Source organism: Fulmarus glacialis, unplaced genomic scaffold (genome assembly GCF_000690835.1).
Source record: "Fulmarus glacialis isolate BGI_N327 unplaced genomic scaffold, ASM69083v1 scaffold29248, whole genome shotgun sequence".
Classification (NCBI taxonomy): domain Eukaryota; kingdom Metazoa; phylum Chordata; class Aves; order Procellariiformes; family Procellariidae; genus Fulmarus; species Fulmarus glacialis.
In genome coordinates this window covers 401-14,276 of record NW_009229350.1, presented here as the reverse complement: position 1 = coordinate 14,276, position 13,876 = coordinate 401, and the positions used below count along the sequence as shown (strand labels likewise).

At 47.2% G+C, this 13,876-nt stretch overlaps 1 protein-coding gene across 1 annotated transcript in view; it reads left to right on the top strand.

The window, feature by feature from the left end:
• KIAA0319L (KIAA0319-like ortholog) overlaps nt 1–8,985 on the top strand; it is a 30,745-nt gene extending 21,760 nt beyond the window's left edge. Inside the window, exons 11-20 of the mRNA XM_009583845.1 lie at nt 419–551; nt 1,437–1,585; nt 1,891–2,042; nt 2,233–2,371; nt 2,721–2,880; nt 5,013–5,155; nt 5,394–5,516; nt 6,060–6,150; nt 6,508–6,599; nt 8,602–8,985. Of these exons, the coding sequence (XP_009582140.1) occupies nt 419–551; nt 1,437–1,585; nt 1,891–2,042; nt 2,233–2,371; nt 2,721–2,880; nt 5,013–5,155; nt 5,394–5,516; nt 6,060–6,150; nt 6,508–6,599; nt 8,602–8,789 (1,370 nt within the window). The 3' untranslated portion in view covers nt 8,790–8,985. The remainder of the gene's footprint in view (nt 1–418; nt 552–1,436; nt 1,586–1,890; nt 2,043–2,232; nt 2,372–2,720; nt 2,881–5,012; nt 5,156–5,393; nt 5,517–6,059; nt 6,151–6,507; nt 6,600–8,601) is intronic.
• The last annotated feature ends 4,891 nt before the right edge of the window (nt 8,986–13,876 follow it).

Here is a 13,876-nt window from a genome sequence, read left to right as displayed (position 1 = left end):
TTGCTGATAAACCAACAGAAGAAAGTTTCTAGGAATATTGCCTTTCTAGGCTGTTCTTTTATTTTACACAATGTAGTCTAATTGACATTATCCCACCATAATGGCAGGATTGTATTTCTAAGCAGCTGTCTCTGCCCACAGTGCTTGATCCTGGTACAGGAGCAGGAAAAGCGGAGCAATGCTTAGAGAATGAGAGCAAAAATCAGAACTCCTAGATTTTGTTCTCATTTTATTGCAGATGTGTGCATGAAACACTGATCTGAACTCTTAACTGCTTTTAACCTCACTTCCTCTGAGTACAAGGTTGAGATAACGGGTAACAAATACACTGTGGATCATGGAGAAACTTTTTAATGCTGGGGTTTTAAGCTCCACCTTTTATGGCATGTGTATGAAAAATAGTGCAATCCTTTTTCAGAGAACAATAAGCCCCCAAAGGCAGATGCTGGTCCAGATAAAGAATTAACTCTTCCTGTGGACAGCACCACTCTAGATGGCAGCAAGAGCTCAGATGACCAGAAGATAGTCTCCTTTCTTTGGGAAAAAACACGGTGTGTATCATCTTCCAGATTATTCTTATGCAAGTATCTTGGTCTTTCATTTAGAACAAGACATGCCCCCACATACCTCCCTTGTGTTAAATCCTGGTCACATCAGGCCTGACAAGCTTTACCAGTGACTAGAATGAGACAAGGATTTATGTGTAATTGGAGAGAGGTGGAGTTTTGTTTGAGCATTAGAAATACCTTTGCCTTCATCTCTAGGCCTGATTCCCATTCTCAGCGTGGTTGTGGCATGTAAAGGAGACCAGCGATGTTCGAATCATGGCAGTGTAATGTGGTCTTGGCCGTATTAAGAGACTGACTCTTGTAATCAAATAACAGCAAGGCCTTCTAGCTTGATCCTTTTACAGTATGTTTGAATGAGGCAGTGCTCTTCTCTTCTCGTTGTCATGCTTCCCTTCAGACTCAATTCCCTGAAGTGCTTAGCGAATGCGGGAAAAGCCTATGAGCAACTTGCAGTAGCTTTTTCTGTTTGCTAATGCATAGTCTGTGCAAAGCTCTTATAAATGAAGGAACTATTTTTGCTCTATACATTTTCTTTAAAAATTGGCTTATTGTGCAGTTCATGTGAGCCAATTTTGCTGAAAGTACCACTTTTTGTAAACCCTACTTAAATGCTGGTATCGGTGCTCCCCTGGTTTAAAAATAACCAAAACACTAAACCACAGAAATTATGTTTTTTGTTCTGAATGCTGCACTTACTCTTGATTATCTTGCTGTGACTGGGGAAAAGAATTTTGCTTTTTGTCATAGACTCTGTATTTCCAGGCAACTGTCGTTTGCATCCTGATAAACTCTGCTTGAGCTTGAGCCTCCTGTTTACCTCCCGTGGTCTATGCAAAGTTTAAACTGATCTTCTTGTGCTTTGGTTAGGGGCCCAGATGGTGTCAAGCTAGAGAATGCCAACAGCAGCATTGCCACTGTAACAGGCCTTCAAGTTGGGACATACGAGTTTACTCTGACTGTTAAAGATGAGAGGAACTTGCAGAGCCAAAGCTCCGTCAACGTCATTGTCAAAGAAGGTATGTCCAGCCTGAGACACAGGTTATCTCTGAGCAGTTCAGCAAAACCTCTGTTCAGAGGCAAAATAAGAGTAAGGAATGGGTGAAAAATAATGTGGAGAGCACTGAAATGGCCTTCTCTAAGTCAGGGGTTTACACTTTTCTGGAGGAACAGTATCTGCAGCTGAATCCTGCAGTACGTAATCTTCCTTCACTTCCCCCAGGGTTAGATAGGGATTTCTGGGTTACAGGGGAGGTCTAATGCAGCAGTTTTTGATTGGGCATTACCAGATTTTTCTCCAAATGCTTTCTTTCTGTTTGCTTAGAGATAAACAAGCCGCCAGTTGCAAAGATTGCTGGGAATGTTGTCATCACCTTGCCCACAAATACAGCTGAGTTGGATGGATCAAAGTCCTCTGATGATAAGGGAATTGTCAGCTACTTGTGGACCCGGGACGAGGGGAGCCCTGCGGCTGGGGTGAGGTTTCTTTTTTAAACGGTAGTCTGCAGCATCACAAAAGTCAGTGAGAGGTAGTGTTGGCAGCTCCTGAGGAAATGTAAAGCTGATTGTTGCACTTGTTACCTTTTAGTGATATCCTTAAGTATGATGATGTATCATGCTAGTCTGATCCTTTGTTTCCTGATACTTATTTTGCTCTGCCTTCCAGGAAGTCTTAAATAATTCAGACCACCATCCTGTTCTTCTCCTGTCCAATCTGGTAGAAGGGACTTACACATTCCACCTCAGAGTAACAGATGCCAAAGGAGAGAGTGATGTGGAAAGGAGCACGGTGGAAGTCAGACCTGGTCAGTCTGGGTTTTGTGCTGTACCACATTTGCCTGCGGTGCACTAGCAAGCCCTTTGTTTGTCTGGATACAGTGTACTGAGATGAAGTGTGTAGTCTAGCCCAGCTCAGAACTGTAAAAGGTCAAAAGTTTTGGGGGTTGTAATTGTATTTTCCTGTGGTTCTTGGGGGCTGATTCTTATTGCTTGCCATTACCTGTGAAAGTCATAGACTTACAGCCTTTCCTACACTAAGATTCTGTACTTTTCTGTTCAAAACAGAAACATTCTGGAAAGATACTAGAAACCTGACTTGTATCCAGACTGTTAAATAGAAGTTCTAAAGATCTGTGTTATTTACGTTCTCACTAGATCCTAGGAAAAATAACCTTGTGGAGATAATTCTGGATGTTAATGTCAGCCAGCTGACTGAGAGGCAGAAGGGCATGTTCATCCGACAAATAGGTGTTCTGCTGGGGGTCCTCGACTCGGACATTACTGTGCAGAAGATCCAGCCGTACACTGAACAAAGGTAGGGTTCGTCTGTGAGTGTACATGGAGGGGGATTGCTTGAGGGTTTAGTAAACCAAGGGCAGAGATGTTGCTTAAAATTGATATCCCTGCTTGCTTGGGTCAGAGAAGCTGGGTTGCCAAGCAGGTGTCTTTCCCCTTTGGAGATGCTGCATTGTCCTCAAAAGCTGTGTTTGGCTGCTAATGTCTTTCCCCCCGAAATCTGTAAACTAAGAACTAATCTGATTTGGTTTTTAAAATTGTGAAGACTATCTGAAGGATGTTCTACAGCTGTGACTTATAACTGGACAAATAATGGGGCTTGGTACAGGAGTAGTTTGGTGAAACACTGACGCTGCACCAGAGGTGGTGATGTAGCAATCCCCTTAGCAGTAGCCCTGCATGCCAACTTTGTGCAGGCAGTAAAGCTAATATAAAACTAATACTGGCTTCAATTTAATGTAAAATAAAATGTTGAAAGCCAGTGTAATTTTTGTTTGAAGAGATAAAGAAAACTTGGTTTTGATTGCTATTTAGCTTACAATAAACTACCGCTGGTCTCTTCTAAACAAGTGGAAGTTTGCTTATAGGCAGGGCTGTAGGCCAAGGTCATGTTACCCGCCTGGACAGTGTTGCTCAGCTCCAAGTACAGCAACCAGCAAGTCATACAAGGGATGGTTTGGCCCAGCTGGATCCCAGCCATGCTGCTTTGGCATGAAAGTACCTGATCAAGTTTAGCTGTCTACCTCTGGACAAATGGCTGGTCTGGGAAATTCACTGTTCTGCAGAAAACTTCAGCGACTGGTGCTGTAGCGTTGTCACCGCAACAGCTGCACATATCTCCGTACTAACAGCAGTCCGTCATTACTGTAGGTGTGTTTGAGGATGCATGTGAGTGGCATGGCAACAAGCTTATCAAGGGCAGAGTGGTAATCTGTTGAAATAAGTGCAATATTGCACTTAATTTTTACTGAAAGTGAAGTAGCTTTAAGGTAGATAAATCACTGGAAAAGATTTAAGGGACGTGCTTAAAGTCATGCACCAAGTCAGCAATAAATCTGCAGTTATACTTTAGACTTTCCTGAGTTCAGTAATGTATCGATTTCTTCATGTCCATGTTGCCTGCTGTAGCAGTAGAATCATTGTCCATGCAAACCTAAAGAGCTCAGAACGGAAGAGCCAGCACTTTCTGTTGTAATATTACCTTTCTGTCTCTGCCATGACCAGACCAGTTGCCACTGTTTTTCACCAAGTAAGGCAAGTAAGGGATTCTTGTAATTAATGCTTCATCTGTTTATATATCTATTAAATAGACAGAAGAGTGGGAGGTGTTACAAAAGAGCAGAGATTATTTTCTGACAGATGTCTTTAAGATCCCATTTTTGCCTCAACTATCCAACTAACTCATCCTATTTAAAAATTACCTTTTTTCCCCAGCTGCTGTTTTTTCACATAGTCTGAGGGCTTCACTAATATCCTGTTGACTCACAGGCTCACTGGTAATAATAAATCTGAAACATCCATGCATCCTTTTGTGAATCTGAAGGATACACAGGGCTCTGCAAGGCTAGCAAGCCTAGGGGAGCAAGGTCTTCTATCATAAAGTTAATGCATTAAAAGGTGCAGAATACAGAATCCTCTACACCTGTGCTTTTTTTTCTGGCTATAACACTTTGCCCATTCAAACTAAGCTTTGCAAAAGATTGTAAACCTTCACTGTCTTCTCTGTTGCTGGAGCTCTGTGCTGAGCGGTTAAATGAGTCCCCAAGTTCCATATGTAGTAAGGTCTAAGGATCCCACAGCGAGGGAGGAGATTATGAAAATGGCAGGACCTTAAAGTTTGGGGATTTGCATACTTAGTGTGAATATGCAAAGATGTGCTTGATGATGTTTGAAACGAGACTTGACAAAACCATTAGCAAACTCAAGAACAGTCCAGCCCTAGCTTTGAAAATATGGATGGATCAGATGTCCCAAAGGGTTTTCTACTGTATGACCAGGTCTAATGTTATTGCTTCCAAGATGGAGACAGAAGTCTGGTCTTCAAATAAATTTGGGATTCTGAATAAGTCCCTCTGATGACAGACTGGGGAGAATGGTGCTCTGCCTGATGTTTGGAGAAGCAGCAGATAATCATTTTTGTCTGACTTCCAGCACGAAGATGGTGTTTTTTGTACAGAACCAGCCACCCCATCAAATATTCAAAGGACGAGAGGTAGCCTGGACGCTAAAAAACGAACTACGGAAACAACAGTCAGACTTCCTCATCTTCCGGGCATTAGAAATTAACACAGTCAGTAAGTAAGAGTCACTGTGCTACATTGTTAGTGAAGTGGGACTTTTTAGTTTGGCGTGAGGCCTAGGTGCTTATGTCTGCACTTGTCTGCTTGCGATTATGGCTAAGCTAAGAGGATGAAGTACAGAGTGACAAGGTTCAAGTTAGAGCCTACGGGGGTTGGCCGAATTGAACTGTACTGTCCCATTTTTTCCTCACGTGCGAGTCATTTAGTTCACCTTGCTGGTTTTGGTCCCTAGCGTGTCAGCTGAACTGCTCTGAGCACGGACGCTGTGACTCCTTCACCAAGCGTTGCATCTGTGACCCCTTCTGGATGGAGAACTTCATCAGGGTACAGATGGGGGACGGCGAAAGCAACTGTGGTATGTGCAACCTCCTTGGGATTGTTCGTCTTTGGAAAGCAAACAGTGTTTGAAACCCAGGGTAGGCAGAGTAGCAGGTACCTGCTTTCTCCCAGTATCTCTGACACGATGCTCACGCAAGGAGATAGTCCCTGCCCTAGTCCACTACATGTAGCTTCTAAGTAGGTGATATTTGATAGGGAAGCAACTCCTCTTCAGACCCCCTTGCTGAACACTCAGAAAGAGTTGAGTCCATTCAAGAGGTGTATAAATGACACCTCTTTTCTGTTGTGCCCCTACAGAGGCTTTCCTGCCACAGGAAAGCAAATTTTGTAGATCAATACACTTTGAAAAATGCCCTTGTGCAGCGAGCCCGCACACTGGATATCAAGCCTCTGGCTTCCGTAGGTGAGTTAGTAGTGCTGTCAGTGGTGGATGTTAGTCTCTAATTCTGCAAAGGGTCAGGCCTTTCTTTTACTTTCTCAAGAATAGTCATCTAAAGTGCACACTGTCAACTGTATGAGGTGCCAAAACGTCTTTATCTCTGGGGTGTTTTGCTTTCAGAGTGGAGTGTGCTGTATGTGATCATTGCATCTTTCGTCATTGTGGTTGCCTTTGGAATCTTATCCTGGATGGTGATCTGCTGTTGCAAGAGGTGGGACTGAGGCCATAACCCGCACTGTATCAGTGCTTCAGAGCCAAGTAGCTTCATTAGGAGGTGAAAGATTCAAACCCATCATCCCAGCAGGACATCTGCTTAGCCCTGGGATACTAGTTTTTGTCACTTAGTGTTTCAAGTGAAACATGGAAGTCCTAGAACCTTGGGTTCAGTTAAGCGAGATTTGGATTAGCCTATAAATGTGCAACTAAAACAATGTTTTTAAGGTTTTGCTTTCTGATATGAACATAATCTGAAATAAGCAAGTACTCTAGCTTTGAAGATCAGAGTTGTTTTTTTCTTCTGGCTTTTTCAGAAATGGCCTGCCTCTTAATTCCTTTTCTTCCCCTTTAGACGAAAAGGAAAATCCAAAAGAAAAAGCAAATACAAGATTTTGGATGCAACAGATCAAGAAAGCCTGGAGTTAAAACCAAATCCCAAAGCAGGTAAAACATGAGAGGGAAGAGTTCAGTGTTTCCAGAATGCTGACTAAGAACACTCTTCCTCAGTAGACTGAAAATCACAGAGTGAAACAAACGTGATGTTAGGCACTGACAGTCGAGTCTCAGAAGATCTAAGGGCTTGTTTCAGATCTGTATACAGGGTATTTAGTCAAGTTATCTAACTCTCTGATTTAGGAATTGGGGCTGAAACTGGCCTGGTCCTGATGCCTCCACTTTGTATCACAGAAGTAGTAAGTGGATATGTGCAGAGACCACCCTGATCCAGGAAGCCCAAAACTGGGTCTTGACTGTAACTTCTCCTGCTCTAAAGTTTTCCACTGGGTTCTCGTCGTTTCCTTCTTACCAATATGCAATTCCTTGGACTTGTTATACAGCAAAGCATGAATTCAGTGTCACTAAGCATTTCACTAAACTGATCGACTTTGGCTAGTAAGCAAAGGGACACCTGAAAGCAACCTGAAAATACTTACGGACTGGAGAAGGCGATGTTTATTTCTGCCCCCATATTCTCCCACTCCAAATGACTTGTTCATAAATTTATTCATTCTTGTCCTGTGAGCATCAGGCTCTGAAAATTTCACATCTTAGCTCACCCTCTAATTTTTCCGGGAAGCAGATGCTTATCTTAGGGGGGAGACCCATGAAGTCTTCGGTGCTCCATGTGGCTACAGGCCCATTGGCCCATTCCGGAAAGGCAGTCATTTGTCTTCAGTGTTCTTAGCCAGCATTTTCCTGTCTGCATTGCTGTCCTTGAGAATGCTTGTCAGGTGCTTTGCAAAGATCACTGAGTTATTTCAGGCTGGAGCATTTTTGCTGCGATTGTATCTGATACCTGAACCGAGCCGTGGTCACCTGCTGACTGGCCAGGAAAGGAGGGAGACGTGGAAAAGTATGTGCAAAGCACTTCAGCTGCTGAAATATGTGTTTCAAATACAAGTGTTTGTCCTGTTTTTGTTAAGAGGAGGGGTTATTTTGACTGTGCGTGGGAAATGGTCCCTGATACTTGTTTGCTGGTGGAAAATAACTGCTCATCCTAGTATTATCCCATTTAATGGTGTTCCAGCAAAGTGAACAATGCCTAACAGCAGCATCGGAGGGCATTGCAGCAACAGAGCTGATCAGACAATTCCTCTGAGAACCGGGCCATCCCAACTGCACAAATGTGGATACCCTTGAAGAAAAACCGTGTGTGTTTTCCTCCCTCAGCACCCAACTCTACTTTAATCTGACCATCTGTCACCTCGCACAGAAGAGCCCCACTGTTAAATAAAGGGCTCATTGTTCTGCAGTCTGTAGCAAATGTGCCTCAACCATTTGCTCTCTGGTAACTAAACTCATCTTGCTTCTTCCGAGGCTGGCTGCTGACTAAAGCCTTTTTCCCTGCTAGGTATATCCAGGGAGCATTCTGCTAACAGAGATGTTGCATTTCTCCATTAAGAAAAAGCTAAATTTAAATATTTCCTCTGCTGACAGTATCAGTAAATGTCTCTCTCCTGTTCTTGTGCATTAATCTAAATTCAGCCCGCTAATTTATCTCTCTTCCCTTGCAGGCAAGAGAAGCAGAGATGAGAGTAGGGAGGGTAGTAAGAAGGCAGCGATCTTCCCTTGCACACCTGCATATTCTCTTTACTACAGCCGTTAGCCCTCAGAGAGCTTTCTAAGCAATGCCCCAAGCAAGGTCAGGAAGACAAAGCTCCCATGCATGCTCACAGCCCCTTCTGGTAATGTAATTTGCTTTCCTACCTGTTTGTTGTGCTTTGCACTTTCTCAAAGTGTCTTTGTGACCTCCGTCATGCCAAAGTATCTGAAACAGGATTGCTTTGACTTCAGCATTTGAGGGAATAAATGACAGACACAGGAAGGTCTGATTAGGCTGCCCCTTTGACATGATAGGAAAAGGAGACTTAAAGGGGGAATGGAGTAAGGTGAAGTTGTTGACCAGTATTAAAAGTATTTTTAACCTGGGAATCTCTCTCCTTCTAAGGTGGCAGACAGAAAGCCCAGGTCCTCAACACTAGCCTGATGCACTCGGAGTCTGAACTGGACAGCGATGAAGCCATCTTCACGTGGCCTGACCGTGAAAAGGGGAAACTGCTCCGTAGCCAGAATGGCTCCTTGCGCAATGGACAAGTCATGCTCAAACCCAAGAACCAGAGGGAGGAAATCCTATAGCTCCCCTCAGATGGCCTTTTGCTGGAGCTCAGTGGGAAAGGCCACTCCCGTCCCTATCCTACAAGGGCCTTTGGAGGCCAGTTTGATTAGGACAACGCTGCTAACTCGTTTCACAGAAAATAACTTTGTTCTTGTGGGTTTCTTTTATTCAGTTAAAACTGGTTGTACTTGAATTTGAACTCAAGGGAAATCAAAGGGAGGAGAAGGCAACTGTGAACCCTAGGCGAAGCATCAGAAAAGGACAGAGCTGGCATCTGGAGAGTGGCAGGACAGAACCACTTGGAGCAACTGTGAATGTGCAGGACCCTCCTGGCCCACCTCAGACTGCAGTGAAGGAAACACCCATGGACTTCCAGCTCACTTGCCTTGGGAACTCATCAGTGAAGGAAGGTCAAGGCTGTGCTCTGAGCTCCCTTCAGGCTCCAGTAGCCTACCGGAGCTACTTTTGCTGTCGAACAGCTTTCTTCTCTTTTACTCCCACCTTCCCTAATGGTTTAAGCACTGTTTTAATTTAGACTTGTCCTTTCATATGCACTCGGCTGCTTTTGGAGTGTAGAGGAATCTAAACACTATGGTCACACTCCATCAGCTTGCAGGTAGGAGAGGGTTTTGTAGCTGTTCGAAATTACTGTCAGGGTCTTCTCACTGGGAGCATTGATGATATGGTGCCTGTTCAGATGTGAAAAGCTGACCTGTCTGTGGTAATTGGCTGGGCTGGGAGACCCCCTCCTGCAGCAAGCTCTCCTGCTGGGTACCAGAACCGGGAGGGGTCACACACCTTTGGTACCTGTGTCTAACGTCTGGCTTAAATTCCAAAGCTGTGAGATGTTGTTCAGTGGCCCCAGCACCTTCTGTTGGTTGCCAAGCCGTCCGTGAGTCTGGTCATTAACCATATCTCAGTTATGAAACACTATATACTGTGGTTTGTTTTTTTCCTTAAAATTTGCACAACCCAAGTAAACAGGGGTTGATACCTTCAGTCCCCAGGAGCTGGCTGGTCCCTCTGGCTGGCAGCTTAGTGGCCTCATGTTGTTAGGCTGAAGAGCCCTGCGTGCTCCTAATGCAGTGCAAAGTACACACTTGGTGTCCTTTAGTCAGTGGAAAAGGGAATTCTCGGTACCCGAGGGCATCGCATGGTAAGTGCCAGCAGCAAGTGGCCGTGTGTCTGTGCTGCCTGGGCTCTGGGAGGCAGGTGCGTGGCGGTCCTTTCCCATACCCGCTCCTTTATCTCACTGTGCTGCTTTCATGAGTTGCACCCCTGTTCTTGGGCAGAAATCAACCTCTTGCTGGCATGAAGGATGCCACTGCTCCTCTGTGGATGGGTGGGCAGTTTATTGCCTTTCTTTGTGTTTAATTTAAAAACTGGAAACTTGTTTCCTTGACTTTTTTTTTTTGAGCTATGAAAGCCAAAAGGCTTTAACTTCCTCGGTTGTATTTATATTGCTGCACTACTGATTTGTGTTGAGCTAGATGAAGATTAAACACTATTGAATGCGAGGGAATGTTTCCTTGCTGAATGTAGTCATGGCTGCTGCTAAGTTTATTTTTCTGGGCAATCAGCTGTCTTCCTCAGGCACCAGCGCTGGAGCCTGCTGCTCTCCCGAGTACAGTGGCATTAGCCTCGTGCCGTCCTGACTCCGCCAGGCACGGGGCTTGCCTCTCGCTTGCCTGCGTCATGGCACAGGCCACCCTCCGGCTTGTCTGTCTCGTGCACAGCTGGTGCTCCGAGCCAGGCTTCCCCTTCCCGGGCTGCTCCTGCACCCGCTCTCCCAACGGCTCCTTCCCTCCAAGCCCGCCTGGGACCACACACGGGGATGGCTGACACCGGCATGCTCCCTGCAGCATGCCTCTAAGGGGCACGGCCCAGCGCTGGCTGTGGCTGCTGTTGTGAGCTGCACGATGGCTGGACACTTAACTCTTGGGTGACACCACCCTCTGATGCGTGGTGTCACCTTCATTTGGTGCAAGATGAACAAACTGCGAGAAAGTGAGGTTTTGAAGCTGCAGGGATCGATCAGATGTGGTCCTGGGACTGTGCCTGAAAGTGTTTTGTGCTGTTAGAGGAGAGCTGTTGGGCTCTCGCTGATTCTGATCCTTGGGGCTTGTGCTTTTTGAGCCTCTTGCTCCTGCCCGTCCCAGGGAAGTCCCCCCTGCAGTAGGTCAGGGCTGGGTGCAGTGGTTCGGCCATCGGACGTTCGTTGCTGCGGAGATCAGTACCCCTCACAGGAGACGCAGAGCGTGCTTTCAAGCAAGCCTGGCTTCTTGTTACGGAAGAGGGAAGAATTAAAATCTGTGCAGCTGTTATCGCCAACACCTTTGTTTAGCTGAGGTTATTTTCTTCGTCCTTACATTTCACTGGGGTAACAAACATTTGGGTTGGGGTGTTTTAGTCAGCTGGCAGCACTGCCTGCAATGGCTGGATTTTGCAGTGGGCTGTAGTATTCCCTCTGCGCCGAGCGGTTCGGTTAGGACGGCTTCCTGGCTCGTTAGTCATTTGTCATCACTGAGCACAGGTTTGTGACAGAGCATAGCGCAAGCTCCCATTAGACTTCTGGCTCCCATTAGTATTCCCTGGCTGTGCAGCCGTCTTCCTCGCTCCACACGTTAACCCTCGGTGCTGCTGAGCCCTCGCCTTCGCGGGGCTGCAAGAAACAGGGACACGCAGCAACCGCCCCCCGGCCTCGTGGGAGCACGAGGGCCTGGGAGGCTGACGGAGATGAGGAGACCCTCCCAGGCTGAAGGCAGTAACTTTTGGCCCAGCGTAGGAACCCCTGACCCAGGGGACGGGGCGGACCATCTGCTTTAGTGCACCATGACGCAGGCCTCTGCCAAGGGGTGTGCACAAAGACCAAACGCGTTATTTCGAAATCCCTTGCCACCCTCTCTTCCTCCCCTGTGGCATCACTAATATCGCTGCTGTTTCGTTACCCGAGCACCACGAGCGGGGCTGACCTTGCTCGGGAAGGTGTCTGCATTGCTATGCATTATGATTTCACAATTAGAGACACCGGCTACAAGTTACCCGTGTGTGGACGTTAAAAGCTGAGACATCTGTTAGATGAACCATCAGCTTCACTTGATTTTGTTTTCTTCTTTAACATATTCAAACACTAGTTAAGATGTTTGAGGCAAATGTTACAATCTAGTTTTAAAATAGTTTGCTCTTAAATCTTTTCTTCATTCTTCTGTGTAGCAGGGGCTGGCCAACCTGTCTGAACTTTGATTTAACAATGTTTGTTGATTGCAGTGTTACTTGGATCAAGACTAAAAGTAACTTTTTTAAACAAAATGTTTCTTGCAAATAAACAGGGAAGATGTTTTGCTGCTCCTCAACTTGCTTCTTTCTCCAGTTTCAGCTGTGGGACAGTTCCTAATAACACCACTGTGTTCTTTGTGTAAGACTTGGAAGTCTTCCCTCGTTCCTCTTGCCCAGTGCCTGGCAGTGGGGCCTCAGCGGGCACTGCTGGACGAGGGGCTGTCTTTGCTCCAGCCACTGTAGCGGTTGGGGCTCTACGGCCAGCGCAGCTAACGGGGCTGCCAAGAGCTTGCTTGACAGACAGCCAAGTCCGCGCCTTGCTCAGCGACCAGCGCAGCAACATTTACGTGTTGCTCGCTGTGCTTTGTGTAGGGAGCAGGAGATGCTGAGCCTCACGCTACAGGCCCTGCGCTTGTGTTTTGACCCCTGGTTTGTTTATCTGCTGCTGCTTTAGCACAACCAAAATTCACTTCTGTTACTTGAAGTTGACTTTCAGCCTAAGCCCCCAAGGGCTCTTGCCCCTGGTCTCCTGCTGACCAGGTACGGAGTCCCCTGGACCTGCCCCGGGCTGTTCCCTGACAGCCGAGGCAGGGTCCGACTGTTGATTTCACTCGAAAGCAAAATAGCAGCAGTGTCGGGGCTCAAGCTGCACCCACACCTGGGATAACTGTTCCTCCTAATGGAGGAGAGAAACATTTATTAATTAGTGGAGTCCTTGAAGGAAATTAAGGCAGCTGCCCAGCTGTCACTGTGGCTGGCTGCTGTAGGGAACGCACTTTAGCACCAGGGACCTGATGGCACCACGGGACACGGATTTTTCAGAGAGGGGAGGAGACTCACCTTCAGAGCTGCCCTTCTGTCCATGAGCATCTCACGTGGTCCAGGGGTTGTGGGGGAGTTCACGCTGCTCAATGTCACCTAAGGACATGAGAAGCCAAGTCTGCTGGGCTCCTCTGCCCACAAGTGCAGCAGCAGTTGCCTTCAAAATAAAGCCACCCCAACCCTCTCTGGGCATCAAACAGCTCCCGATGCTGTAGTCCAGCTCTGCCTGGCATCAGCGCAGGTGTAGCCCCACTGTCTCCCTGCAGGAACCTGCCTGGGAGCAGCCCCTCTCGCTGGAAATCCAAAGCAGCAGAAGGCTCCTGCCTGCCGCCCCTCTGCTGTCGGTGCTCAGCTGGGTCCCTTCCAGTCGTGTTCGTGCTCTCTGCTTTGTGTCACCCAGCTCTGCTGTTTTTTCCCTTCTCCTGCTCACTCGCTGTCCCTGTGGGAAGCTCTTCAAAGGGCTGCCCTTTCCCTGCTGCTCCCAGCCAGCTCCCTTTGCTGTCTGCTCAGCATCGCTTAACATTTGCTGGCTCCTTGCAGAGGAGCGGGAGGAAACCCAGCAAGTGCTGGGACAGGGGTTGGTGGCCGCAGGCGAGGGAGCCCCACATCCCCCACTGTGGGCTCGGGGGGGGGGAAGCTTGCACCAGCGCCGGGAGAGAGCCAGGATTTCTCACTGCCCCGAGGGCTGCTCCTGCCCATAGCTGCGTCACCTCCCCGGGGGGGTCTGGATCTGGGTCTGGAATGGAGCCTCAGAGCAACCCCAGGCTCATCATTTGAGAGGAATTGCAGAAAATAGGTTTTGGGGGGGGGGGAAGCTTGCACCAGCGCCGGGAGAGAGCCAGGATTTCTCACTGCCCCGAGGGCTGCTCCTGCCCATAGCTGCGTCACCTCCCCGGGGGGGTCTGGATCTGGGTCTGGAATGGAGCCTCAGAGCAACCCCAGGCTCATCATTTGAGAGGAATTGCAGAAAATAGGTTTTGGGAGTTTCATTTCACAGCTCAAGAAACTG